The sequence below is a fragment of the Vanessa cardui genome, chromosome 4 (assembly GCF_905220365.1).
Source record: "Vanessa cardui chromosome 4, ilVanCard2.1, whole genome shotgun sequence".
Lineage (NCBI taxonomy): Eukaryota > Metazoa > Arthropoda > Insecta > Lepidoptera > Nymphalidae > Vanessa > Vanessa cardui.
In genome coordinates this window covers 1,523,029-1,537,913 of record NC_061126.1, presented here as the reverse complement: position 1 = coordinate 1,537,913, position 14,885 = coordinate 1,523,029, and the positions used below count along the sequence as shown (strand labels likewise).

The 14,885-nt window shown below is 33.0% G+C and overlaps 1 protein-coding gene across 1 annotated transcript in view; it reads left to right on the top strand.

Annotated features, from left to right (window-relative positions):
- LOC124544390 (protein O-mannosyl-transferase TMTC1-like) overlaps positions 1 to 14,885 on the top strand; it is a 131,506-nt gene that overhangs the window by 99,441 nt on the left and 17,180 nt on the right. The window contains exons 2-4 of the mRNA XM_047122918.1: positions 6,242 to 6,419; positions 7,209 to 7,282; positions 10,605 to 10,742. Of these exons, the coding sequence (XP_046978874.1) occupies positions 6,242 to 6,419; positions 7,209 to 7,282; positions 10,605 to 10,742 (390 nt within the window). The remainder of the gene's footprint in view (positions 1 to 6,241; positions 6,420 to 7,208; positions 7,283 to 10,604; positions 10,743 to 14,885) is intronic.

Here is a 14,885-nt window from a genome sequence, read left to right as displayed (position 1 = left end):
TTAATAGGGTAACCTTTCTCAAAGATCTCTTCTTATCAGGTATTTCGCCTTTCATGATACAGAACAGCCTATAAATATCTCACTCCTGACGTTGCGTCGGTTGCGGACGTGGCTGTCTGTCATTTTAAGGAGAAGGCTTAGAGCTTATTTCACCACGCTACTCGAGTGCGGGTTGATGAAAATACATCTGTACATTTAATATACTTTTCTTTATTTCTGAGCACAGCATTAATTTTAAATATAGAATTGAGCGGGTAGGTTCCATATGATCTACAAATGATATAAAATGTTAACCGTGTCAGCGATTATTTTGCTTGTGTAAATCAATATAACCGTGCATTGAAGCAATAACGGTTTACAAATGGACTCCGTATCCACACTCGGCTTGTTAGATTCGATGCAGCAACCTAGATAGGACAGATTCAGGTAAACCCGAAGTTACCTATATCGACTGGCACTGCGTCCGCTTGATTGCTTTTTAATAGCTCTCACCCAGATATCGCTGGAACCTATACCGTTCTTTTAACTTGTTTTCAAAGCTATCTGGACATTGATGGCCTTGTTTTGAACTAATATCCCCCTTCTCTCTCATATCGACGGTTTTATATCGTATAGTCGACGTTATTTCGAATGTATTGAAAAGGTGTCGTATTTCAAGGATCCTTTCTGGCTGTAAAATTTTATGATAGGCGTAAAATGAGGAGTGGAAATTTCTATTTGTATGAATAGTCTTCGTTTCTTTTTCCTTTAATAATTTACAATTTCATTGACGTTTATCACTTCACCTTTAAAGTGCTCTTTTTTTTGTCTTCGAGATTGCTAATCTACCAACAGTGTGAACAAGTAAGAAGTGCAGACCAGACTAAAATATTTTATCAATTTCACTAGATTTTTCCAGATTTCTACCAATAGGCATAAAGCAAATCATCTGTACTTTTATTATCTTTTGACGACCTCCCTGGTCGAGTGGTGTGTACACCGGCTTTCATGGGTTTTCACGCCACTCCGTGGTCCCGGGTTCGATTCTCGGCCGAGTTGATGTAGATTACGATTCTATTTTGTCTTGAGTCTGGTTGTTTGTGGTACCTTCGTTACCTCTGATTTTCCATAACGCAAGTGCTTTAGCTACTTACATTGGGATCAGAGTAATGTATGTGATGTTGTCTCATATTTATTTATATAGAAAAAAAAATATAATTTCGAAAATAACAATCTCTTATAAACTAAATTTGATGAAACTTGCCAAAGGAAACACTAGCCTACTCTTTACCTAACTGGCTATCAACCCGTAAAACGCGAGAGAAGTCAAACAGACAACTAGTATATCATATTCGTTTGTTTGTCAGTATTTACTGTGATATTTGCATGTCTGATCGCGTGACGCTCGCTTCATGCTGTCACTGAAATCATTAATTTTGAAATAAAAAATACAGCAATAATGTGTGACATTTCGTGTTACTAATGTTTATGATAAAGGATTCAAATTGATCCTATCATTATAATTATATCATACCGAGGCATGTCGCTAACGGTATCTGGAAAAGGTAATATGCAGGTTTGCTGTTAACAATTAGATAATGCCTGATGTATTTGATGCCGATTTCATGTTGACGTCACGATGTTTTTAATTCATCGTTCAAAGCACAGTTCGTGCAAAGCAGTATTAAATTTATTATTATAATAAATAATAATCAACAATTTTAATCGAATCAAAATTAACTTAAAAAAATAGAAGCGTTTTGTATGTTTGAATATTGATCGAAGAAGGCAAGAAACGCTAATAGTTTCTCTTTTTAAATTAACACGTTGCTTACGTTGTAGTTATCCACAATTAGTGTTATATCAGGTCGTTGACGAAACCCGAGCTTACAAGCTCTATTAAAAGAGTATCCTTTTTATGTATAGTAAAATTTTCGATTATATTAGTCTTAATAAACTTTTTAAATATTAGTAATATTATAAATGCCAATAAGGATGGATGGATGTTTGTTACTCAATCATCACAAAACGCCTAAATTGATCTAAATAAATTTTGGCACAAAGGTAGATTATAATCTGGAAAACCACATAGGCTACTTTTATCCCGAAAAAATATACATTATTTTTAACGTGTAAGGTGAACGTAAGAAATTGTTTTCAATTTCAATACCCCTAAGGCTAAATACCTTTTTGACAGGGCCGTTTCCTTTGTAATACTGTAGTATGTAAACAGTATGTAATTAGCGCTAGACTAATTGATTCATTTTACATAAACAATATTATAAAGATAAGGTTGTAGGATAATTTCATAAAAACACATACTCATTTCGAACATGAAAATTACTTAAGGCATTAAGTATGAGCTGAATCACCTAGAAAATAACGGAGGCTTTATCGAGGCATAATAAAATTGTTATAAAATTTTATAATAGATTATAAAAACTTTCATGATAAAGGTTTTATTATCTATTTTTGTGAGAATTAATGGTAAGTTTCTCGGTGAGAGTTTACTATGGGAGGGATTATGTCCAGCAGTGGGCTGTGATTGACTGTTAATGGACTGATGCCTTTTAAAGGATTTGAAAGGAGTAAAGGAGTACTCAGTTAGTACATGGTACAGCCAAGTTGTATAAATTTGACGACCTCCATGGTCGAGTGGTATGTACACCGGTTTTCAGGGGTACGCCACTCCGAGGTCCCGGGTTCGATTCCCGGCCGAGTCGACGTAGATTACCATTAATTTTCTATGTTGTCTTAGGTCTGGGTGTTTGTGGTACCGTCGTTACTTCTGATTTCTATAACACAAGTGCTTCAGCTACTTACACTGGAATCAGAGTAATGTATGTGATGTTGTCTCATATTTATTTATAAAAAATACACACGTATGAATTACTACACGACGGATCTTAACCGAACCGCACTGGATCAGAGCTGTGGGTTGTAAATACCAAAACTTATATTGCGTACAAAATTTAAAAATATTTATTTAAAAACACATTTTTTGAATGCATTGAAATCGTTAAATTGATGTAACTTTAGTATATACAGTAAATCGGGGTTTATGTTGCTATCTATAGATATGAAAATTGGAGTGTCTGTTTGTAATATTAAATTAACCATATGTATATATAATACACGGTACATATATCAAAATAACATTTTTTACAATTTTCGTCGGTCTGTCTGTCTGTTTGTTCGGACTAATCTCTGGAACGGCTGGACCGATTTTGACGAGACTGTCACTGATAGATAACTGATATAATAGGGAGCAACTTACTAATACTCGACTGCAATAATATATTTTTCTGTTATATTCAAAGGCGTATAAGATCGCGGGTACAGCTAGTCATAAAAAATAATAATATAGTTTATTGGTTGAAATGTTGAAACAGGAGAATAGGATACTAAGTAAAAGATAAGCGCATATAAGGAATATTATCTGCAACATTAACAAAGATATCTTACGTTTAATATGCTTACTCGTAATATTCTCAAACTTGCGGAACCGAATAGATACATCCCGCCTCAGCAAGATCCTCGCGTTGAAAGTAAATCGTCTGGAAGGTCTGAGGCATAGTTTGTCGTAACTGGTGATAACATTTGTCGAATAAAATGTTATATATAATTATAAATGTGTAATGTTCGTGTATAGATCATAATGTTTATGAAATGTAATTAAAATAAATATAATACCATTATGAGATACCTCGCCATTCTAGATACTAGAAGCCGAGGTCTGTAGTTCAAACTCAGGGTTTGTGTCATAGAAATATCATAAATTATTACCGTCGATAAAAATTTCAGTAGTTTCCCGAATTACCAAATATAAGACTCAATTATTATTTAATTGTTATCAGTTATTATTTATACAATAAATTTGTATATATAGCTCATGTCATCAGGTTAAGAGAGGGGAAACTTGAACTTCTTTTCAGTATTAAAAACCTAATCGTCTACATTGTTAACTAAACATTGTTGTGAAAGAACGCTGTGATCTAAATCATTTATAGAGAACATTATCATTTCAATCAGTTATAAATATACAATTACATATCACTTACAAATCACCAAAAATTCCTTTTGTTATATGAATTATATAAAGAGCATATCATCTTAGAACTTACTGGTACAATTCCGACTATAACATTGATGGACTCACCTTCCAAACCAGTATACAACAATACGATATTTGTTGGTAAAGTTACTTGAAACCGATAATACCTATCCAGGCGAGCTTGCAACGAAGCCTCAATTAGTTCGATATTTGAAACGAATATATCAACAAATATACATGCAATAGATAAATAATAAAAACTCGTGCAATCTATTTCAATATTCCATCAGAAATATTATCAAAACACCGCGGTAAACTATCACAATAAAACATTTTAATTCATTCACATCGATATGACGACCTCCGTTGTCGAGTAGTGTGTACAACGGTTTTCATGGGTACGCCACTCCGAGGCCCCGGGTTTGATTTTCAGCCGAGTCGATGTAGATAAGTCATCAGTTTTCTACATTGTCTTGGGTCTGGGTGTTTGTGGTACCGTCGTTACTTCAGATTTTCCATAACACAAGTGCTTTAGTTACTTACATTGGGATCAGAGTAATGTATGTGATATAGTCCAATATTAATTATTATTATTTATATAAACTTTTGTCAAGGGAATAAACTATATCAAGAGTTTATATACGCGTTAATTAATTCAAGTCGTTGTTATTATATTCGACACTAATAAAGCTAGCGCAACAGAAGCAACAAGCCAGCAAATAGATAGAACGAAAGCTCGTAAGCTTCAAAACAATTATCCCAGCCCTTACACCCTCTGTAAACTTTGACAATGCGACGAGTACTTCGCAAACAAGGCGAAGTTAGCGTCAGTAAGCTCATGCAATGCTTTAGTTTGTGTGCCGTGAAATATTTTAAAATGTCCTTTAATAGATTAAACAAAATTGTGTTATAATTTGATGGATATTTTTAAACGACTGTCCAAATAATCTGCTATTACATATGTATTTATTTGAAGATCTTAATAGCTTCGAAATATTTTAATAATAATTGCTTAATATTAAGCAAAATGATAAGACATTTGAGCATTAATTATGTATCACGAATTCAGACAAATTATATAAGGGACAATTTTTATTTAATTGAAACGAGTTAGCAATAATTTGTATTAGACTGATAACGTCTGGTTGTTATTAAATTTATATTTTTCATCTCATTAAGTTTGAAACAACATCAAATATAATTGAAGCACAAAAGAGCTATGTTGTTATTTCTGGTAATTATATTTCCAGATAATAGGTACAAATTCACTATGTCATAATATGTGCTTCTCAAAAGAGATTGCTTTAAGCGATAATGGTGCCTTGTCTGGGCTTTGATGTATTGTGAAATCTGATCAGTGAAGATGTATGCAACAAAATATAAAAAACAAAATTAACTAAAGAATTTTATTATATTTTCTTGGTTGAATTCGAACTCTATGCCCTATATATAAGTAATCAAAAGTGTACTTATTATTATTATTATATATTTATTTCCTTAATCTTATAATAAATCAAAATTGGTCCTACCAAAGAGAGTCCAGAGTTCAAACGCAGGTTCTATATGGTTTTTCTCGGTAATGTAGCATCTAAGCATCAAAATTGAGCTGTGAGGGAATTCTTGACCATTTCGGTCCAAGGAACTTTATTTAGCCTTTAAAACCGGATTGAATTTACCTGTTCTAGGTTCAAAACTGAAAAAAACAAATAGCTTTATCTGAATGTATTGGGACATCCAAGGAAATATTTAGAAATAAATTAACGACAATATCCCAATGAAAAAAGTTATTACTTCATTACCACTAATACCTATATGACGATCTACCCCAATATTAAAATCAAAATACTTTCATTTCACCAAAACAATAACTGACTAAAAAACAAACGAACTAATATTAATTCGAACTAACTATTATTAAAGAACAGTTACTAAATAGCTGTTAAAGTTCATGAATACAATATAGAAAATAATATTAAATAAATAAATATTGTGGATAACATCACACACATTATTGTGATCCCAATATAATTAGCTTAAGCGCTTGTGTTATAGAAACTCGAAGTAATGATGGTACCATAAACTCCCAGACCCAAGACAGCATAGAAAACTAATGAATATTTTCTACATCGACTCGGCTGGGAATCGCAAGGAAAAATCGGTGTACACAGTACTCGAATATATATTGAATCTATTATTGTTTTGTTTCAGATTAAACTACGCTCTGGCGGGGTTGAGACCCTGGTGGTGGCACGCTTGTAACGTGTCTCTCCACGCTGCGTGCTGCGCACTCGTGGCCCGCGCGTGTGTGACCATTGCACGTTTGCAACGGCCATTTGCTGCTTTAGCCGCGTTGCTATTCGCAGTACATCCTGTACACACTGAAGCGGTACGTATCTATGATCACCGGTATGAATCGCTTAGTTTTGCCATGTATTTGTCACTGTAAGTTTACAAAATTCGTTAGATTACAACCTGTCATGTTAGATTGTAAACTGTCGAAATATTGTGTTGCAGTTCACGAATTTTGTAATGTTACGGTGACATATTCATTCCACTTTGTCTTGAGCATGACCCATTTTAATGAGACCCAACATGCTGTTTGTTGGGTCAGACAGCATCCTAAGTCTAGTCTCACGGGAGGTTCCCTTAGAATGCGCGTACCCTGAGCCCTGATGTTAAACAGGCTTAACATAACTCTTCCGCCCATTGACGTTGTAGAGGCCACTAGAACCAACAGTAATAAATTCTAATAAACGTTATATAATTCCACAATGCTCAGTATTCTTAATTTGAATTAATAAAAATTAAAATTAACTATCACAAAACGTCACGATTCAAGATTGAAAGGTCTGTATCAAAAAAAAAAAATAATGAATAGGTGCTATTTTCCAGCTTAAAGAATACTTAAAAATATAATAAAAAATTTAGTGACAGCCTGAAACTATAGAATGATAATGGAGTAGACTCCACATTATGGGTATGAAACCCTTAAAAAAAATCGGCTTTTAATAAAGCTAAACAGTTCAAGCCAATTTATTTCTGAAGAGATCAAACACCTAACCCTAACTTTGTTTCGAGTTGCGTGGTGTTTTAGAGGTTCTCTCATTACCATTGCATGAATATGTAGATCCATAACAATGTCGATAAACATGTAATATTTTTACATTTTTCACAGGTAGCTGGCGTGGTTGGCCGAGCGGATGTGCTAGCGTGTATATTCTTCCTTTCGTCGCTGTTAGTTTACCATAGGTAAGAATAATAAATATAATCTGTGAAGGAATTAATCTAACAGCAGGTATAATAAACACCTAACACACATGTTATTTAAAATATTCATAAAAAATAATACATTACTGTACATCGTAGGATACATAAAAACTTACCCATTAATTTAATTAACACTCTTAACTTAGAGCAACGAATGTCTAGAGAATTAATAATAAAATGAAGTATAAATAAATAAGAGTACAATATAATCAATGTTTCCCCTAAAAATTAAGTTTCAATAAGCAAACAAACATGATATGTTTATTACAATTTACAACATACTATTACGAACGAGCTATGAAAATTTAATGTAGACGTTTATATGGAGAATTTTGCCGCGGAGGGACGCCCAGCAGTTTTGTAATATCGAAATTGTAGGCAATTAAAAAAATCAAAACAAAAGAAAGCCTATAAATAAATAAAGTAAACAAAAACACATTTCCTTTGACATACATAGGCAGGCTTGTAGTACAAGAAAACGTCATGACGTCACCGCATACATTCTTACAGTCAAGGAATATTTACACAAACATAAGTATAAAACAAAGTCGCTTACCGCTGTCTGTTCCTATGTTTGCTTAAATCTATCAACATACGCATCGGATTTTGATGTGGTTTTTTTAATAGATATAGTGATTCGAGGGGAACGTTTTTGTATATAATACAAGGACAATATATTAAAAAAAAAAAAAAAAAAAAAAAAAAACAAGAAGAAATGTGTAGTATATTTAGTACCAGCTTTTCACTCGTGCGAATGCTTCATTTAACCTACCATACCTTAAGTCTTTTTCTTCTAATATTTGTGTTACTGACCTGGATTAAATGTACTCAAGATTTTTTATTAAAATTGACGTATAGTAATATGAAAATGTAAATAGACATAACTCTTAAACTTTGCTATGACAAACCAAAACTTTAAATTGAACCCACGTAATACAATTCATATCATCTTAAACAAGAGTATGACAAAATTACGAAGTCTATTTATCAAAGCTGTAATATTACAAAAACATTAAGATAAAATAATCTCGTGTGATTTATAAATGCTATGAACGGATTTTCTTGAAGGCAGCTGTTTCTAAGCGTTTACAGCGGAGACAGCCTCATTTTAATGGTTACGAAATGTATAAAGGGTGTATTACATGATCCTTTGAGTGGAGAACGAGCATAAAATACAGTCGGATTATATTTCTGTTGCGATGGAAAGTTACGTATCTTTGCGACTGTTTGTGGTGTGTGTGCATGTGTTTGTGTGAGTGTGTGAACAATTTCTTAACCACACACGTTATTAAATACGACGCTCGTTTTATTTAAGCTAATATTATAAACGTGAAAGTAACTGTCGGTCTGTTTGATCATCACAGCTTAGCTCGAGGGCATACTGAGTGTAATGATTTGCTATGGATATAGCCTAGAGGAAATTTCCCACTGCTGGGCTAAGGTCTCCTCTACCTATTGAGGAGAAGGTTTGGAATATGTTTCACCAAGCTGTTTCAATGCGGGTTGGAATACACATGTGACAGAATTTCGATGAAATTAGACACATGCAGGTTTCCTTACGATTTTTTATTTCACCGCAGATCACGAGATGAATTATGAACACAAATTAAGCACATTCATTGGTTGCTTGCCTGGATTGAACTCGCCATCATCGGTTAAGTTGCACGCATTCTAGCCACTGGGCCATCTCGGCACAATGAATAAATAAATAAAAACCGCCAGAATCGCTTGTTGAAGATAGTAGCGGTATGACGTCATAAAGCTAATATTTTGTAACATTGGTGTGACATTATTTTTACCTCAATCAGCGTTCGTACGATCGGCAATATACGTAAAATATAATGTTAGTTCTTCCTTGACAGTAACAACCTGTAATTTCTCGGTCATTTACAAAACGGTGATGGGCGGTTCTCGGCCGAGTAAAACGTGTGTTCTGCATAATTACCTCGTATTACAATGCGTTCATGGGTTAAAATATTCTATAAAACATTTTAACGCTACATCTTTATGTAATACTTGTTGTCGCGTTTTAGGAGTTCGTCATCATATGTTAAAAGGTATGCTATGTCGTTTCTTTGGGTTCAAGTTTGCTTTAGAGCACATTTTATCACAACAACAACAACAGCCTTTAAGCCACTGCTGGGCTAAAGGCCTCCTCTCAATTTGAGGAGAAAGTTTTGGAACATATTCCACCATGCTGTTTCAAAGCGGGTTGGTGAAATACACATGTGGCAGAATTTATATGAAATTTGTCACCGCTGAGTACGAGATAAATTATAAAGACAACTTAAGCACATGAATCAGCGGTGCTTGCCTGGGTTTGAACCCGCAATCATCGGTTAAGATGCACGCGTTCTTACCACTGGGCCATATTTCATCAAATTCGGTTAATTGGTTTGGTCGTGAAAGTGCGACATACAGACGGACAAAGTTACTTTCACATTTGTAGTATTAGTATAGATTAATATTTGTTAGTTCACCTGACAATGACTAACATTTTGCAGTACCCATTCAAACCTATTATAGTAGTTTTTTTCAGTCCACAGTCGCGTAGGCGGAACCCTCCAGGGTATAATTTCTTTATTTTGTCCTCAAATAGTCATATCCAGATAATATACGTATTCTTTGTTGACGGTATTCTATTTCGATTTTTTTTTTAATTTATTTCCAGATTAAATATTAATGATCTTCCAAATTTAAATTGACTTTAATCTTGTAACTTTTTGTTAGCCTTCAAACTACGTTTGTTGTATGTCACTCGTATGATAAGTCTTTCTAAAATTATGGATTTCTAGTCTGTTGTAGATGGTATTCGCGAAACTGTTCACGACAAAGTCAGTGTTTGTTAAACACATAAAATACTTTTGAGCCAAGAAAAAAATTGTTTTATATCAAATATTATATGCAAATTACTAAAAAGGTTGAAGCTTCTAGCGGACCTCTTCATAGGTTTATTGAGGTGATCAACAATAGCAAAAAATACAAATTTATGTATTGTTTTTAAAAACAAATTAAGGTTATTTAATTTGTTACATTTCAGTTATTCGAGCAGCAAAATATTAAAAAAATACATTTATTTTTAATATAAAAATGTATATTAATGTATTCATCTTTAATATGATTTAAAGCGAATCAAAGGAATAAATAACTAATAAATACAAATTTATTTTTCTTTTGTTTATCTCTTTATCATTATAGACAAAAGAAATATATAAATTACGAATATCAGTACTAAGACAGAATGTACTTAAACATATATTCTCAATATAATTTATTCGCAATGTAAAATGTAATATATTTATAGGCCTACAAGCAATAAGAAGTGTGTCTGGCTCAGCGTCGTCCTCGGAGCTCTGAGTATGCTGGCCAAGGAAACTGGAGTCACTATACTACTGCTCAATCTAGCGATTGACTTTTACAGATGTTGGCCACTTGTAAAGAGGTATGTATATTTAATTACTATAGAAGGGGCGATTCCCCTTACGTAGAGTTAATTGCCCGCCATTCTGTGAAAGCAAACATTCTTTGGTAAATAATTGTATTAACTAACATGACTGTACTTTTGGTGGTAGCTTCACTTAATTGTTTTATGACGATTCAAAAGTGCTTGAAGAAAAAGCCCACTTGAATAAAGTATATTTTGATTTGATTGATTGATTTTGATATTTCTCTTCATTTAAAATCAACGTCATATCGTAGACGTAACGTAGTGTAAATGGGCTTGTGTTTATTTTTTTCATACATCAAAACGATATTAATAAATTAAAATAAAAAATAAATGGTATGATAATTAAAAATTGATTACTAACACTGTTAACGAACTTAGCCTATATATATGATATATTAGAAGTTTTTTTTTAAGCATATTATTACAGCATTTATACTAAGGGCAGATACGTTTAATTATTCCACATCCGAAGTTTGTTACAAATAAGTTTTGCTGTTTTAGTACTAGTTTACGAAAATATAAACGCAAGTAGTTAATATTGTACTAATAGGATTTCAATTTCTATATCTATTGGTGAGATCTTCCACTTATAGCGGTAATAGGGCTCAACAGGTTCACCTGGATGGGTCACCCACTCAACAGCTATTGAGCCACCAAACAGCAATACATTGTGTTTCTCTGTATTGGTTTTAATGCTCATAATTGCTTTATATTTCTTACTGTGGCACCATATGGGTAATGAAACCATTTATTATTACGAAATGGCCAATTTGCTCGCTATTGAACTGTGAATGTTAATAAAAAATATGTTGTAACTCGAACCTCGGTTCGCGTCGTATCGTGTTATGCCAATTAAGTTGTAACGGATTCCCGCGGAGCTGATCAGTGTGATTTTCTTTTTTTGAAAAACGAACATTATTTGTTTTTTTTAATCCTTCCCATTTTAATTTTAGAATAGAATTCCTTTTTTTAAGAATTTATCAATAATAAAATCTCTTCGTAACGAATGTGAACGTCATGGATAAGAACAAGAATAAGATAAGAACAACTATTTAAATTACACATTTCAGTAGTCTAAGCTTAGCGTATATAAAATACGTTGAAAGATATTTTACTTACTTTACTTAAATAAGTTGTTTAACTGAATTTTTCACTAGAATCGTAATTATGAATCGTTGGTACTTGTATATTGATTTTACGTTTCAAAAGTTCATGTAATGTAATTACATAAAGTATGCTTCGCACATTCGGAATGTAATTTATGAATTATGAATGTGACAAGGTACTTAAGACGGTTAATATTATAAAATATGAACCTGGCTTGTACGTCGAACATAATTACTTCGAAATTTAAATGTAATAAAATTTTCCTCATTATTGATACTGAGCACTAAATTACATAACGAGGGGCTCGAGATGGAATTGTCTCATTAAGTTTGAAATAATTTATTAAGCGTGTCACGTCACGCTACCGGTAATTCAGTTCTGGTGTTATACACACGTACGATTCGTTCATAATATTGATTAATGACTTTTGATTATTAGGTAACGGTTAGCTATGAAAACACAGATGATATTTAAGAAACAACAGCAGCCTGTAAATTCCCACTGCTGGGCTTAAGGTCTCCTCTCCCTTTGAGGAGAAGGTTTTGGAACATATTCCACCACGCTATTCCAATGCGGGTTGGTGGAATACACATGTGGCAGAATTTCTATGAAATTTGTGCACGAGATGAATTATAAAGACAAATTAAGCACATGAATCAGCGGCAAACACAGGCATGCATGCCTGTGTTTGAACCCGCAATCATCGGTTAAGATGCACGCGTTATAACCACTGGGCCATCTCGACTCCTCATTTAAGAAAGAATATATTTTAATCTCATACTATACGGACAGTAAATTAACAAAAAATTTAAGAAAAAAAAACGACTCCAAAAAACACTATTACTTACACTATTACATAGCGAATTAATATGCAATATCAACTAACAATAATCAACTAATTTTTTCTACACATTAATATGTGGGTACGATCTATGAGTTTACAACGCAAGAAGAAGCATGGATCAAAATATTTTTTAGAGTTTTCCTAAGTAAAGTAACGTGAAAAATATTAAACTACTTACTTAGTACCTAAAAAAATTCAGTCGAATTGAGAACCTCTTTTATTTAAGTCGGTTAAAAAGCGTAGTTAACATCTGCTAACTGACATCATTAATGAGCCTCAACCTTGGCAAGTAAGATATTATGACCTTTAAACCGGATCACAACAATAGCTGTTTTCCAGATCCACTAATCAGTAGATGTTGCCTCACCACGGGCTTGCACAAACAAGGCTCTACCAACAAGTGCACGTAGTTCGTGAAAGGAATCTGATGAAATAATTATAGTGTCAAAACGATACATAAACAATTTAGTAGTGTGAATTTCAAATTGTTAGCTTACTTTTACCAAAAAAATGCTGAAAGAGTCATATACAGGCTGTTAGAAATAACGAAGTAAAATAAAAAGCCGTATCTCAAATAATTATTTGATACTACATATTTGTTTAATTGAACGAATCGAATTAAGACACATCTTTCTTTTCGATATTATCTAAAAGAAAGATAAAATTTAATTCGATGTTAATTGAAGGCTTTGATGGATCATTTTCGATCTTCGATTATCGTTAGGTCGAACTGTAATTAGGCTGGATTGACGGATTTCAAACAAGTTTGTACAATTCACAGAAATCGAATTATATTAGCTAAACGTTTGCATTACAATTAGTACAGAGTTAATAATTATGATTAGAATTTACAGTTCGATTGTTTAATCTGAAAAACATTATGCGAAATTGTTAATTTTCTAAATTAAACACAGATTAATTGAGCCATCTGAACCAAACGTCAAAAGATCTAAGATGTCTCTTTTTATACAATACACTGACTCACTTAGGCATCAATTGTTATATCTACATTTTATAATGATCATTAAATTAATAAGTTCACGTCTATCATAATTTTTCTTAAAAAATACCATTTTTATAAATCATAATAATAATAAATAAATATGAGACAACATCACATAATTTACTCTGATCCCAATGTAAGTAGCTAAAGTATTTTGTTATGGAAAATCAAAAGTAATCATGGTACCACGAACACCCATACCTAAGACGACATAGAAAACTAGTGGTAATCTACATCGACTGGGCCAGGAATCGAACCTCGAAGTGGAGGTCGTGGAATTGTAGAAATACAGTTGTTTAGAGATAATACTGTGTCTTTAGTGCTAAGTCTGAGTAATATTTTACTAACATTATTGCCAGCGAACGTTTCGAGCGGTAAGTGTAATTAAAGTAAGAGAAACAATATCATAGATCATATTTCAGATAACAATTGATACTGTAATGTGTTCAGTATTACTTTAGTGTTTCATATTTTTCTTTTAACTTCAGACCTAATTTCTTACTCGTATTATGAAGTAAATTACTTTCAGAATTAAAGTACGATGTATTTACGACTTTTTATATAATACTAGTGTAAAGTTTATTTTGAGTCGAGATGGCCCAGTGGTTAGAACACGTGCATCTTAACCGATGATTGCGAGTTCAAACCCAGGCAAGCACCGCTGATTCATGTGCTTAATTTGTCTTTATAATTCATCTCGTGCTCAGCGGTGAAGGAAAACATCGTGAGGACACCTGCATGTGACAAATTTCATAGAAATTCTGCCACATGTGTATTTCACCAACCCGCATTAGAACAGCGTGGTGGAATATGTTCCAAACCTTGTCCTCAAAGGGAGAGGAGGCCTTTAGCCCAGCAGTGGGAATTTATAGGCTGTTGTTGTTGTAAAGTTTATAGAATACAGCGGTTACCCTCGACTTTGCTCGCGGAGAAAATATGTATAATAAAATATATTTACAAATTAACTCGAAATATTATATTGATGTAAGACCTCTTTGTTTACAACAATTTTTTCCAAATTAAAAGTAATCTATGTATTTTCTAAGGCTCTAGAGCATTTGTATACGAAATTTCATTTAAATCGATCCAGTAGTTTGGTGTGTACGCGAGACAGAGACAGACACTTACGCATTTACAATATTAGTATGTATTATTTAGTTTCTGTATTTGTAATGTCATCAGA